At 44.7% G+C, this 15683-nt stretch overlaps 2 protein-coding genes across 3 annotated transcripts in view; one reads left to right on the forward strand and one right to left on the reverse strand.

Annotated features, from left to right (window-relative positions):
* PDZK1IP1 (PDZK1 interacting protein 1) overlaps positions 1–15683 on the forward strand; it is a 355951-nt gene that overhangs the window by 267898 nt on the left and 72370 nt on the right. The window lies entirely within an intron of this gene.
* LOC134393425 (cytochrome P450 4B1-like) overlaps positions 2122–15683 on the reverse strand; it is a 51941-nt gene continuing 38379 nt past the window's right edge. For both annotated transcript variants that reach the window (XM_063118454.1, XM_063118461.1), the window contains 4 exons: positions 11708–11841; positions 10343–10407; positions 3393–3475; positions 2122–2495 (listed from right to left, as the gene is read on the reverse strand). In XM_063118454.1, the coding sequence (XP_062974524.1) occupies positions 2318–2495; positions 3393–3475; positions 10343–10407; positions 11708–11841 (460 nt within the window). In that variant the 3' untranslated portion in view covers positions 2122–2317. The remainder of the gene's footprint in view (positions 2496–3392; positions 3476–10342; positions 10408–11707; positions 11842–15683) is intronic.

Genomic DNA, 15683 nt, shown 5'->3' on the forward strand with positions numbered 1-15683 from the left:
TTAATGTGTTGCCATCAGCATTACTAGAAGGACGATTTAGCAAGATCCTGGTTAATGAACGGATATGTCCCTGTGGTTCTGGAGCAACAGAATCTGTTGAACATGTCATTTTGCACTGTAACATGTATGAGGAATGCAGAAAAAGTTGATCTTTCCTTTATTAACAGACTTTTCTGGATGTAACCCCACAACGTTGGTATTAATCCGTTTAAGGGATGTATCCTCCCATATTACTGAAAGGGTCTCTAAGTTTCTCATGACCTCAATGCAAATTAGAAAAATAACATTGCAATCCTTCTGAGAGAAGCAACTCACCAAGCTGTATTTTGTTTTTATGTCACTTTTTATCTATCCTTTTTATGTTTTGGTGTTGATTTTGCTGGTCTGTGACTGTAATAAATAACAATGAATGAATGAAGGTGCTCTTTGCCACTGAGTTCACCTGTGCCTCAAGTGACAGTTCTGGATCCAAGAGCACCCCCAAACTACAGACCCGATCCTTTAGGAAGAGTGCAACCCTGCCGAGGACAGGGTAAACATCGCCTTGATGGTGATAACTCCCTCTGAGTCATGGGAGGACCCTTGGCTAAGTCAATCACATTTAACCTTTACTCACCTTATATCACATTCCCCTTTCCAAGTTAGAAGTATTATTGTAAAATAATACAACATGAATTCTCTGATCATTATAGAGTCAGAAGCTACAAGCACTTTCCACATCAAAACCCATGTGTACTTTTGTGCATAGTTTTCTAAATGTATGCATTAATTGTGTATATCTTTCAAATGTATGCATTCTTTCATTAATTAAAGTGTATTTGTGTGCTTTCTCAAATGTACACATAATGTCAAACACTTTTTTTTCCATCTGTGAATCACACTGCAAGCTCGGAAATGGACAGACCTCGACCACAGATTCCATGTTGAGTCCATGTTGAGTCCAGAAAGTGCAAATTGGGTAAATCCTCATCAAAAATGCACTGAAATTATTTTCTCATATATCCCTAATTCATGTCCAAAAAATGATAATTCTAACTAGCACTGCAAGTTAAAAAGAATTCAGTATGAAAAGTAGTTTATTTGCCACAGAATGGCAACAAGGTAGCAGAAACTTCTTTATGATTACATCTGCATGATCCCAGGTTTGCATTTACCAGAGCAAATTCTGCGGGTGTAAGCTACATGATGACTTTACTGTTACCTTTTCCTAGCAATTTGCTGAACTAGGGCATGTCTACACAAAGGGTTTGCCCCAGGGTTGCTTCATAGTACTGGCAAGTCATCTACATGACACAGCCGCCATTGCGAAGCCATCGGGGGCAAATCCTGGAAACGCAGCTCCCAAAAAGTCGGACACTTACCCTGACTTTTTTTGGCATCGGAGGTGGCTCTGCACCTCCAAAAAAGTTTTTAAAAATTAAAACGGGTGGGGAGGAGAGGAACAATGCCGTTCCTCCCCATTTCTAATTTTATGATCTCCATCTGCAGAGCTCTGCAGAAACAAAGAATAAAAATAAATGTGGGTGGGTGCACAGGAACGGGCAGCCAGAGGAAGGAGATGCTGCTTGGTCTCCAGTCCCTCTCACATCCTCCTCTGCTGCCTCATTCCTTTCCCCCATTTTTATTTTTAATTATATGAATCTGCAGAGCTCTACAGATAGAACTTAGACATTTAAAACGAGGGAAGGAATGGGCAGCCAGAGGGAGGAGGCATGTTCAGTCCCTCTGGCTTCCTCCTCTGCTGCCTCGTTCCTTTACCCCCATTTTTCCCCTTATATGAATCTGTGGAGCTCCGCAGGTGCAGCTCATTAAATTTTAAAAAGGGGGGAGGAATGGCCCCGTTCCTTACCCCCTCCCATTTTTGTTTGTTTAAAAACTTTTCAAGAGGCACCAGGCAGGAAAAATCTTCCTTGCCATGCAGATGCCGAGAAGGAAGGCAAGTGTGGGTGAAAGGTGCCTGGCAGCACCAAAGCACCTCCGTAAAGACGTGGGCCTGGACTGATAGGAGTGATTAGTCAACTGGTCTAACAGGATTGCAGTAGACAATATAATATACTTGGATTAAAAACTATGCAAGTATACTTTGCAATCTTTCTTGCAAAAACATGATAGCAGAAGATTAAAAATACTGGAGGAATCCATATTTGGACACAACTTCTGTATATCCGGAATGACAACAATTTCATCCCATGATCATCAGGATATGAACTATTCCGTAAAAAGAGTAGGTGTACATTGAATAGTATTGATATGTATAGTGCCTACCAATATCTGTTGGCAGGTATTAAGAGTACCAAAGCATGGCACTAGGGTAACGTCAAGCATCAGTAGGCGCAGTCTTCAGCTTCAGATATATCCCGTTCTTCGATCGGGTGACAAGCTGTGATATGGGAATGGGGAGTTTGGAAGGATCGGGCAAAAGTTCAAAGCGCAAAAGCGTCAAGGCAAGAGCGACTTTCATCTCGTTCATGGCAAACTGCTGTCCAATGCAGTTCCTGAGTAGACATTAAAAGGGAAAGGGCAATAAGACATTTTGAAGGCGACAGGATTCCAGACATTGCGAGCCACAAAAGGACTTTTTCTTATGTCACATCTCACCTTTAGATTTCCTTTCCCAGGTAGGTTTGCATGAAACCATCTTGGTTTTCTTTTTGGCACAGGTGAAAACTGTTTTGTGCTGGTACTTTATTCTACTCTGTAGTAGTTTCCATTTTAATTTATTTGTCATTGTATTCTAGTCTCTTAATGTTTTAATTTGTAACCCACTCAGAGAGGCTTGGCTGAACAGTGTCTGATGATAAACAATATATTTACAATGCAATCTTATGCACTGTACTCAGGAAAAGGAAAGGAACCTCTTGTGCAAGCACTGAGTCATTACTGACTCTTGGAGAGACGCCAGCTTTCGCTGACGTTTTCTTGGCAGGCCTTATATAGTGGGGTGGTTTGCCATTGCCTTCCCCAGCCATTATTACCTTTCCCTCAGCTAACTGGGTACTCATTTTACCGACCTCGGAAGGATGGAAGGCTGAGTCGACCTGAGCCGGCTGCCTGAAACCAGCTTCCGCTGGGATCGAACTCAGGCCGTGGGGAGAGTTTCCGCTGCAGAAACTGCTGCTTTACCGCTCTGCGCCACACTGTACTCAAGTCCCATGGAATTCACTTGGACCAATTCCAGGTAAATGTATATACAGCCTTATGCAGAGAAGATATTAATCCTGAGATGTGGATCCATGTATTTACAAACTACTGGAAGTATTTGATATACAGCATTGATTCAAACCCATCTGCAGATTTATACGTCTTCAGTGCAATTGTGTTTTGAATGGAAGATTTCAGAATCTATTTTATGGAAGGAAACTTTCTTTGATTGTAGAATTATAAATATTTACCTTTGCCCAGCAGCAAAAGGAAGAAAAGCAAATGGGTGTCGATTATTTGAATTTTCTGGGGAGAATCTGAGAGGATCAAAGACCTGTAGTAGAAAATGAAAGCCTGAATTAGTGAGACAGCTGACAAAATCAGCAGAGCTATAGAAAAAGGAATCATGCAGAAAAATAGTACACTTTGGCTGTGCTTCAATACACACTTACTATTTATAAATCCCACTAAACACAATGAGGCTTTCTTCTGAATAGACATATATAGGTTTACAACTAGAGGTGTACACTGACCTCCAACTTTGACTCAGACCCCCATGTAGGGCTCAGGAAAACAGCCTCCTTGTGCTCAGACAAAGTCAGAGTCAGACCATTTTGACTTGGTACCAAACCTGAGTTGAGCTTTGGACAACTAAGGCTCTGTGTTTTCCCATTGATTATGGAAAAACTTATTTTCTCTTAGTCACAACTGCATGATACTTGCAGTGGTAGCAGATCATTCTGAGCGGATTAGAGCTGATGGGTGTCAGAAAAAATTCAGAAGGACAGGAGCAGGGACTAATGAATTGTTTATTTATTCATTAATACCTCACAGCAAGCAAATGCCCTCAAGGTGGTTTGCAATTATAAAAAACCAAACGCAATAGCACTAGAAACAAAGCAATCAATACAGTTTTCAAACTGTTTTCAAAGTGTCATATCCTGCTTGGTGTAGATCTGGCCCTGGTTGTTCCCGAAGCATTTTGTCATGAGTCTTTACCAAGAGAATTACAAACTTTTAAAGGTTTTTCAAAAGGGTTCCCTCTCCCTTTCTTGATCCAAAAGGAAACAAAAGGGAAACAAAAGTTGATTTCACACATTTAGTGCCAATATATTCAGGGCCGGCGCCAGACTATATTGTGCCCTAGGCAGGCGCATTCTGAAGCCTCCGCCCCCCCCGTGCCCCCTCTTCCAGCTTTGAAGCCAGGACACTGGGGTTGGGGGCGGGGCAGGTTGGGGTGGAGGCTTCAAAGCGGCGCACCGGAAGTGGCTTCCTGGCACGCCATTCTGAAGCCTCCGCCCCGCGCCTGCTCCTGAGGCCAGGATGCTAGGGTTGGGGGCGGGGTGGAGGCTTTGAAGCGGCGCGCCAGAAATGGCTTCCTGGTGTGCCGTTCTGAAGCCTCCTCCCCGCGCCCGCTCCTGGCTTTGAAGCCAGGACGCTAGGAATGGGGGTGGGCAGAGGCTTCAAAGCGGCACGCCGGAAGTGGTTTCCTGGAGCGCCATTCTGAAGCCTCTGCCCCGTGCCTGCTCCTGGCTTTGAAGCCAGGACGCTGGGGTTTGGGGGCAGGGCGGAGGCTTCGAAGCGGCACACCGGAAGTGGCTTCCTGGCACACCATTCTGAAGCCTCCACCCCGCACCCGCTCCTGGCTTTGAAGCCAGGACACTGGGGTTGGGGGTGGGGCGGAGGCTTTGAAGCGGCATGCCGGAAGTGGCTTCCTGGCATGCCGTTCTGAAGCCTCCGCCCCCAACCCGAGCATCCTGGCTTTGAAGCCACTTCCGGCTGGGCGCTGGCTTTGAAGCCAGGACGCTGGGGTTGGGGGGCGGCCAGGGCAGGGGCTTTGGAACAGCGCGCCCGGAAGCTGCTCTAGGAGAGCAGCTTCTGGGTGCGCCGTTTGGCACCCTCGTTTGCTTGGCGTTCTAGGCCGCCGCCTGAGTTGCCTCTATGGCAGCGCTGGCCCTGAATATATTATTCCTCTTTGTTTAACTTAGCCTATATGTTTCTCCACCATAGCTAATACAGAATGATAGGAGGAAGGGGGATATTGCATCAGGCATGGGTAGAACAGGTTACATTTGCCCCTCCCTCCCTTGAAATTGGAACCTCACATCTGGTTTGAGCAGGGGGGAAAGTGAAAGATGGCATCTCATCACATGTAGTTTGGCCTTCAGTGCCAGGGTAATAACTAGGGGTGTGCACGGACCCCCCGCTCCGCTTCACTTGCAGATCCGCCATTTTTCGGAGCGGGTCGCTCCGCCCCGCCCCCGCTCCGCCCACTTCCGCTCCGCTCCGCCCGGAGCTCCGGATCGGATCCGGAGCTCCGTTTTTGCCCCCCCATAGGCTTGCATTGAAAGCTAAAAAAGTAAACAACTTTTTTTCCGTTGAAGTTAGAAACCTCACGTTTGGCACCATGACACCTCATGGGCGTATACACACACACGCCAAGTTTCAAGGCAATCCCATCATCCCCTGATTTTTGGCGAATTTTTGAAAATCGGGCACCCCATTCACACCCCTTGGGATAGCTCCGTCAATTTGCATGTTACAAACCTCAAACTCGGCACCAGGGCAGCTTATCCATGTGTCCACATGCACGCCAAGTTGCAAGCAAATCCCATCATCCCCTGATTTTTGGCGCGGCTCTACCCTCTAACGCACCTCCCATAACCCTAATTCACACCCCTTTAGATAGCTCCGTCAATTTGCACGTTAGAAACCTCAAACTCAGCACCATGATAGCTTATCCACGTGTCCACATGCACGCCAAGTTTCAAGGCAATCCCATCATCCCCTGATTTTTGGGGAATTTATGAAAATCGGGCACCCCATTCACACCCCTTGGGATAGCTCCGTCAATTTGCATGTTAGAAACCTCAAACTCGGCACCAGGAGAGCTTATCCATGTGTCCACATGCACGCCAAGTTGCAAGCAAATCCCATCATCCCCTGATTTTTGGCATGGCTTAACTCACCCCAAATTGTCCCATTCTACAACTACGTCAATTTGCACGTTAGAAACCTCAAACTCAGCACCATGATAGCTTATCCACGTGTCCACATGCACGCCAAGTTTCAAGGCAATCCCATCATCCCCTGATTTTTGGGGAATTTATGAAAATCGGGCACCCCATTCACACCCCTTGGGATAGCTCCGTCAATTTGCATGTTAGAAACCTCAAACTCGGCACCAGGAGAGCTTATCCATGTGTCCACATGCACGCCAAGTTGCAAGCAAATCCCATCATCCCCTGATTTTTGGCGCGGCTTAAACTTTTTAACTCACCCCAAATCAAGTCCCATTCTACAACTACGTCAATTTGCACGTTAGAAACCTATCCTTTGGTCCCATGACAGCTTACCCATGTGTCCCCATGGACACCAAGTTTCAAGGCAATCCCATCATCCCCTGATGTTAGGGGAACTTTTGAAATTTGAACACTCCAGTATGTCAGGGATTTAAAGTTGCAATTGCAGACAGCTCAATGGGGCCAGTTCCAAGGCAATCCCAACATGCCACGAGATAACCCTAAATCTTCTGGCACATTTGAAAAAGGGATTATTGAATTTGATAAAGTCTAAGTGAGCGCAGGAAGGACTTCTCCCCTTAGTCAAAGCAAGACACATACACCATCGCTGCAAGGCGGGAAGGGGAGAATTATTATTATTATTATTATTTATTTATATAGCACCATCAATGGAAAGCAGGCAGGCAGCATGCATTGTAGTGCCGCAAGGATGGCTTGAGCACTAACGCATAGCAAACCAACCCATAAGTGGGCGCAAAGTGAGGCAAAGATGGCTGGTTCTTTCTTTCTAAGCCAGCAGTTACGCCTTGAGGGGCACAGAGGAGGACGATTGGGAGCAAACCAGGCACCAGGCGGGCAGAGAGGCAGGCAGAGTAGGCGAGGAGTCAGTCCTGGCAGATGCCCCACCACAGCAGCACCCCGGGGGAGGCGGGCAGGCAGGCAGGCAGGCTGCGGGCATTTCTGGGGGCACAAGGAAGTGATGGCTGGTTTCTAAGCCAGCATTGCAGTTAGTCACGCATTGCAAACGCAAACCATCCCAGCGAGTCGGTCACCGAGGAGGACAGGCTAGCAGAGGGGCAGGCAGAGTGACATGTCATAGATCTAGTATTGGGGAGGAGTCAGTCCCGGCAGATGCCCCAACACAGTAGCACCCTGGGTGGGCATTGGAAAACGCCATCTTGTGGGTCAATACTTCCCCCACCCCATGTCCTGCAGGGTTGCCTGCCTAACCCTTGTGGGGATGGGAGATGGAGAGCTTAGAGTGGCAGTGCCAGCAGCAGCCTTCGGCTTTCCCCTGGAACCAGTCGCCTTGCCCGCCTCTTTCCCCAGCAAGATCGCCTGGTGCTGCCTATGAAGATGCATCTTCATGCTGCTGGTTCCATAATGCCCTGTCGATGAACCCCTGCTTAGGCTGAGTTTGCAGTGGCGACAGACAGCAAAGCGGGGATCCGCTCCCAACTCAAAGTGGTCCCACACGATGCTTGTCTTTCGTTTCTGTGGTGACACCACCAATTGCCCGCCTGAGCTCTCTGGTGTTGCCACAGAAACAGGGGTGTGGGATGAGACTGGGGAGAGAGCCTCGGCCTGCTGCTGCTCCTCCTCAGCCCCCACATCCTGGAGGCCCACCGCCTCCTCCTCCTCCCCCCCCTCCACTGTGCTGAGGACCTCGTCTAGGTCCATCAGCGGGCTCGTGGGCTGAAAGGAGAATGAAGGAGTTGGGGATACTCCTCCTCCTCTAATGGCACTGCTGCCACGTGCCTCTTGCAAACGGGCACTTTTCCCATTCCCACCCTCAAAAAGAGAACGCCGGGCACAAGTTGCAGAAGAGAGTGGCTCTGCCTGCTGCTTGTCCTGCTTCTGTTTTGGAGCAGTCAGCCAAGGAGTTGCCCGTTTGAGTTTCACAGGAGGAGAGGAAGCCCTGCTGGCAGACTGAGCCTTGCTGCTTTCAGCACGCCTGCTTTCTCTTTTCATGATGACTAACAAAATATTAATACTACTAATACTATGTATAAGGTACTACTAAGAATATGTATAAGAAGAATATAATATGTTTAAATGTAGGGAAATGGGACAAGAACAATAAAATATACTACTACTAATATGTATGAGAATATACTACTAAGAATATCTACAAGAATATAATAATATGTTTTAGAATATTACTAATAAATGTAGGGAAATGGGACAAGAAATGGGACAACCACTACTATAAGAAGAACAAAATATGAATACTACTACTAATATGTATGAGAATGTATACTAATAGACTACTAAGACTATGTCAAAGAATATAATAATAATATGTTTAAGAATAGGGAAATGGTGTGCGTATGCTTTCCCCAAAATGCTCAATCTGTGGCTGCCTGTTGAACTTGACAAAAGCAGCCCACTCCGTCGAAGTTACACAGAGAAGAAAAAGAGAATCCAATTTTTTTGGTATATTTGGTATATAGAAGATAGAAGGAAACACAATCAGGATTTAAGAGAGGGGAGGGGGAAAAAGAACCAACCACTACTATAAGAAGAACAAAATATGAATACTAATATAATATGTATGAGAATATATACTAATGGACTATGTGAAAGAATATAATAAAATATGTTTAAGAATATAAATGTAGGGAAATGGGACAAAAAGTGTGTGTATGCTTTCAAAAGAAAGCTTTCACAAAAGCAGAACAGTCAGGCTTTAATACAGGGAAGGGGGGGGGCAACCAACCCAACCACACACTCCAAAATTCAAAAATAAAGTTTATATTAAATCAAAGTAAGGGGAAAACACAGGGCAAACTAAGCTACAAGTCAGAAAGAAGCAAACAAACACACACACGCGCCAAACTAAACCTATATTAAATTAATCTATCTCCAAAGCAGGAGCACTAGCTAAGTAAGTGTTCCCTCCACGAACGCCAACCCACAAAGAGACACAAAACAGAAAGTTCTCAGGGTGGGTCTGCCTTAGTCCCCCCTCCAACGCTGGGATTGGAGGAGGATGCTTTCTGAGGAGATGAATTCTCATCAGGATTGGGAGTTGAATGTGCCTGTCATCGCTTCCAAAAAAATAATAATAATAAAAAAAAAAAACCCAAACCCCGATTTTTAAAAAAATATTGCACGTGAACCACAGCACGCAGAAAGTTGAGAGTGGTCTCAAAATGACCCCCATCCACGACTCTCTGTGCACAAGAATTTTCAGAACGATAGCTTAAACCCCCCCCCAGTTATCCCCGATTCTTTCCCTCAATGCAATCCTATGGGCGAAAAGCCGAAACGGAGCCCCGCGGTTGACCCTATTTTTAAAAAACTTCTAGCCCGCGACCCGTACGATGCAGAAAGTTGAGAGTGGTCTCAAAATGACCCCCATCCACGACTCTCTGTGCACAAGAATTTTCAGAACGATAGCTTAAACCCCCCCCCAGTTATCCCCGATTCTTTCCCTCAATGCAATCCTATGGGCGAAAAGCCGAAACGGAGCCCCGCGGTTGACCCTATTTTTAAAAAACTTCTAGCCCGCGACCCGTACGATGCAGAAAGTTGAGAGTGGTCTCAAAATGACCCCCATCCACGACTCTCTGTGCACAAGAATTTTCAGAACGATAGCTTAAACCCCCCCCCAGTTATCCCCGATTCTTTCCCTCAATGCAATCCTATGGGCGAAAAGCCGAAACGCAGTTTGAGCCCCGCGGTTGACCCGATTTTTAAAAAAATATTGCACGTGAACCACAGCACGCAGAGAGGTGAGAGTGGTCTCAAAATGACCCCCATCCACGACTCTCTGTGCACAAGAATTTCCAGAACGATAGCTTCAAAAACAACGTAGTTATGCGCGATTATTTGCCGCAATGCAATCCTATGGCGAAATGTTTTCAAGATGGCGACCGGAGCGCTCCGACTGAACTCGGAGCTCCGAAAAATGGTCGCTTCTCTTCGCCTTGCTTCTAGGGGGTCCGCGGTCCGCTCCTACTCCGCCTCTGGGTAAGGCGGAGCAGGCCAATCCGCTACTGCTTCTACGCTCCTAATCGGAGCGGAGCACATCCCTAGTAATAACCAATTCACGGTTTTTCCCCTTGAAGGAACTTTCATGTATCTGTGTTCTTATGTTCTCCACTAGCATTTTCCCAATTCAGCCCCAAATGCATCAGGTTATCAGAAAAGTCTTGCACTCCTTTTATTATTACCTCAGGATTGTCCCAAACCTTAGGGTTTCTGTGAAGACCATAAATATTCAGTGCAACTAGAAACCCTGTGAAGAAAAAAGAAAAGTAATTCATCAGAGGACTTTTATTGTTTAATTATTAAACACTCAGAAAACAACAAATGATTTGCTCCAAAACTAGTAGCAAAATAGGTCGGGTCTTTTGGCTTTATAGCACAATTAAAGCAGGATGCATGGGAGTAAGGTGGAAAACTTCAGAGTCCTTTGCACATAATTCGCAGTGATTGCACAGTATAACCCTGGTGTGATAAAGCCCTTAATGTGATGCAAACATGCATATTTCCTGTTTGCAACATGGCATATCTGCATGCCTGTGGATGTGGTGGGGATGTGTGGGAGCGGAGTATTGGCTGTGACAAGGAGTTACCCATCAAGTGCAGGGCTGGGGTGTGGTGTAAATTAGCCTGATGGTGATGGGAGTGAGGAAACGAAATCACACCTCAGCTTCTCCTATTTTGTTACCTTCTACCCAGGAAAAAGAAATAAAGTGACAAATCTGAGAAATGTGTGTGGTGAGTTGAGAGAAAGCCTTGTAGAGCCAAGGCAACAGTAGATGCACGGGACTGGTTCAGGTGACTATTCCCCTACTTTCTCCTTACATGCAGCATGGTTGTAAAATCACACCTCCCTCACAATATATCTTCTCCTGCCCCAGGCTCCTACTGATGTCTACATGTGGGACATCATGTATTTCCATAAGAACCAACCCACATTAGCCCAAATAGTCTGGTCAACATCCTCAAAATGTAGGGATCAATACTCAAATGTTAACCCAGATGTGGACATCCAATGGTATTAGCAGCAAGACAGGCATGCCTAGTGAGTGAAGTAGGAAGGTATAATCTTGTACCCCACCTGAGACACAGAGAATGTAAGGGGAGTGATCATCAAACCCCAGACTCAGCATGTGCTTGTAGGGATAATTTAACATATTCAGTATGTCCATCCAATGGCAGCTTAGGGTATGATAGGTTTTGCTTCTTCGGGAAAGCTGGTCAATCCAAGATATGCCACACTGACAGGCTTCTAGCACACCTATTATCTGCTTGTTCAAGCCACTCACTGATGAAAGAATCTTTGTACCACTATGTCCCTCTGGCACGTGGCATCCCTCTGCAGGAGAGCCCTGAATGGGCCCCGATCCCTGCAGCATGTGCTTTCAATGAACTTCCATGTAGAGATGCAGAGCAGATACAGCAGCAGCATTCTTTCATGTAAGTAGAAGAGACAGTCCAATTAAATATCAAAGACTGCTTTAAAAACATACAAGAGGAGATGGAGGCAAATAAATCTCTGAAGAATGAAGAGGGTGGGGTGGGAGACAGACCTTTTGGTAAAGTCCGTCCATCTGCAAACGTTACTGGTGAATTCAGCTCTCGTCCTATCATGGGTACTGGAGGATAAAGCCGAAAGCTCTCTTTAATGCACATGGTGGTGTAGGACATCTTTCCCAAGTTATCCCTGAATGACACAATTTTTAACGAGATGTAAATTAAAACAAAAGGACAAAAAAAATAGTAGCATCTAAATTGTTCTTCCCCAAAACCACAAGGAGTTCATCTGCGCAAACTCAAATGGGAAATGTCAGACCCAAAGGTCACATATTATACCTACAGTCGTGTGAAAAAGAAAGTACACCCTCTTGGAATTGTAAGATTTTACATATCAGGACATAATAACAATCATCTGTTCCTTAGCAGGTCTAAAAATTAGGTAAATACAACCTCAGATGAACAGCAACACATGACATATTACACCGTGTCATGATTTATTTAACAGAAATAAAGCCAAAATGGAGAAGCCATGTGTGAAAAAGTAAGTACACCCTTACTGCTTCCATAGGAATTAAGATGCTAAGTAGCAGACAGGTGCTACTAATCAAATGCCCGAGATTAATTGATCATCAGCAAGTATGACCACCTCTATAAAAGCCAAAGTTTTTTCAATTTGCTGGTCTGGAGCATTCATGTGTGTGTTAACACAATGCCAAGGAGGACAGACATCAGCAATGATCTTAGAGAAGCAATTGTTGCTGCCCATCAATCTGGGAAGGGTTATAAGGCCATTTCCAAACAATTTAAAGTCCATCATTCTACAGTGAGAAAGTTTATTCAAAAGTGGAAAACATTCAAGACAGTTGCCAATCTTCCCAGGAGAGGATGTCCCAGCAAAATCACCCCAAGGTCAGACCGTGCAATGCTCAGAGAAATTGCAAAAAACCCAAGAGTTACTTCTCAGACTCTACAGACGTCAGTGAATATGTGTTAAATGTTAAAGTTCATGACAGTACAATTAGAAAAAGACTGAAGAAGTATGGACTGAAGGGTTGCCAGGAGAAAGCTTCTTCTCTCTAAAAAGAATGTGGCAGCATGGCTTAGGTTTGCAAAGTTGCATCTGAACAAACAACAAGACTTCTAGAACAATGTCCTTTGGACAGATGAGACCAAAGTGGAGATGTTTGGCCATAATGCACAGCGCCACGTTTGGCGAAAACCAAACACAGCATATCAGTACAAACACCCCATACCAACTGTCAAGCACGGTGGTGGAGGGATGATGATTTGGTCTTGTTTTGCAGCCACAGGACCTGGGAACCTTGCAGTCATTGAGTCGACCATAAACTTCTCTGCATACCAAAGTATTCTATAGTCAAATGTGAGGCCATCTGTCTGACAGCTAAAGCTTGGCCGTAATTGGGTCATGCAACAGGGCAATGATCCCACGCACACCAGCAAATCTACAACAGAATGGCTGAAAAAGAAAAGACTCAAGGTGTTGCAATGGCCCAGTCAAAGTCCAGACCTCAACCCAATTGAAATGCTGTGGCGGGACCTTAAGAGAGCTGTGCATAAACAAATGCTCTCAAACCTCAATGAACTGAAGCAACGTTGTAAAGAAGAGTGGGCCAAAATTCCTCCACAACAATGTGAGAGACTGATAAAGTCATACAGAAAACGATTACTTCAAGTTATTGCTGCAAAAGGTGGTTCTAAAAGCTATTGAATCATAAGGAGTACTTACTTTTTCACACATGGCTTCTCCATTTTGGCTTTATTTCTGTTAAATAAATCATGACAAGGTGCAATATGTCATGTGTTGTTGTTAATCTGAGGTTGTATTTACCTAATTTATAGACCTGCTAAGGAACAGATTATTGTTATTATGTCCTGATATGTAAAATCATATAATTCCATACTTTCTTTTACACACAACTTTATATAAGTAAAATGTGTAATGAGAATACAGCCTTGAGACTAGAAATGACTGAGAAAATGAGAAAGAGGCGGTCTGTACAGTCATGGTATGCAAGGATGTTTGAGGAGACCCTCAGCTCCCACCCAGAAGGCCCTAAAGGCATCCAAGCTTTGGCAACAGAGTTATATGCAGCTATCTGTCTTCTTCTGCTTGGAGAGTAAAGGGAGGAATGACTTGGGCTTTTCATGAGCTTTCTGAGCCCAACTCCCTGGCATAAGATCCTGACTGCAAGGACAACAGGGTCTTCACCCCTTTTCTAGCCATTTTTTTTACCAGTTTCCCCCTTCCCTATTCAAATAAATCAGGGAATAACTCCATTCACTTGAATAAAGAAAAAAAATGTATACCCTGCTGGAACATGATTGCAAGGAGGAGACGCGCAGCCCCATCAAAGAAACTTGGACAACAGGTACCTTGGTGGGGGTGGGTTCCTCCAGGGAATTTTTGCCAGGGCCACTTTGTTAGCATAACCACCTCCATTTTTAACAGGAAACTGTAAAATCTCGTCCTTGTCGCTGGAATGGTGGAGTCGTGCTTAAGGGCTGTTTGGATCTCGTCCTTGGGTGAAAAGAACATTGATCTAACAAATGGCGCCTGACTCGGATCTACCCCAAGACGGATTCATGCCTGCCAGTGGAGCCTAGATTGAGGAGCGATCGCCAAGAGAGATTTCTCTTGCCTCTAGTAGGTTGACATGCACTGTGCAGACATGGAGACCGAATTGACGGGACCATTCGAGCCAAGGTTACAAAATTGACTCCACCCGACAGATGGAAGGGAACAGGCAACAACAATTTGCAATCAGACGTGATTAGAAAGGGCGAAGACGGGAGACGGCTATTTGGTGAGTGAAACCTTTAATCCCTAGGACCCTGACGGGAAATGGAGGGAGTGGGTGTTCACAATTGACCTCAGAAATGGGAAGCTTATAGTCCGTATTGGAAAAGAGTCCCTGAGCCCATTGGTTAAGTTGTTGTCTTTGGGAAAGCTTTCATTGAAATTGAAAAAGGGATTTTGAAACTGTAACAGTGTAACAATGAGTTAAAAATGTTTGTGACTGTGAACGGATGTCTTTTTTATGTTAGATTGCCCCTTGTGGATTTTTTGAACTTGATCCAAAGTTAATTTCAGCTGTGTCATTGGAATCAATTTGCAAACAGAGAAATGTAATTGAGTAAATGTACCTCTCAAACGATCGCCCTTTAGTGTTGGAATGTGAATTACAGAAAAGTTGGTGTTGTGTTAAAGTGAAAGAAAAAAAGAATTGTCAGTTTGTGTTTTCCACCCGGCCCAAGTGAAAGAAAGTTTTTGTTTTCCTTCTGCGGCTAGATCCCCCTTGCAGCCTCCTCCTCCCTAGTGTTTTTTTGCTTCTCCTATGCTTAGCAGCTAGTGATAAGCAGTTTTGTTTTCAGTGAAAGTTTTTGTTTTCAGTGAAAGTAGTCCAAAGATTTTGAAGACTTTGTGTATTTTGTCTTTCACAAACCTCAGATAATTAGAAAATGTAGAACCCCATTTTCACGGAAGAAATGTCTTCCATAGCTTTGAAGTTTCACTGCCTGAGTTGAAAAGCTCAAGTCCTTGTACAAATAGTTTTGCCAACCGTTTTGCCAAGATGAGAGAAAGAAAAAGTATGTTGCTAAAAGTGGATAAGAGAAATGTCTGAAAAGAGAGAGAGAGAGAGAAGGCTGTGCAGAAGAGATAGTTTGAAAGACTTTTAAAAAGGTTGTTTTGGTTGTTTTGAAAAGAAGTTGATTTGAAGTGAAGTTGATTTGAAGAAGAGTAAAGTATGTGAATAGAAGAGGTGAAGAAGATGAGAAGTTGAAACGTAGTGAAAAAGGAAAGTGTTTGAAGGTTAGTGTACGTGGCATGGTTTTTGACCAGAAGGAAAAGGGGGGTGAAAGAGCCCTGCCTTGAAAAAGTTAGTGAATGGACAATCTTGCGTCCTCTGCTGACGAAGATTGGAAATACTGAATTGCTATATTTTTGTTTTGTGTTTTGAACGTTGTGTTCTGAAAATTGCCCAGAGGTATTCTAACTAAGTTGTGGGC

The sequence above is a fragment of the Elgaria multicarinata genome, chromosome 1, assembly GCF_023053635.1.
Source record: "Elgaria multicarinata webbii isolate HBS135686 ecotype San Diego chromosome 1, rElgMul1.1.pri, whole genome shotgun sequence".
NCBI classification, from domain to species: domain Eukaryota; kingdom Metazoa; phylum Chordata; class Lepidosauria; order Squamata; family Anguidae; genus Elgaria; species Elgaria multicarinata.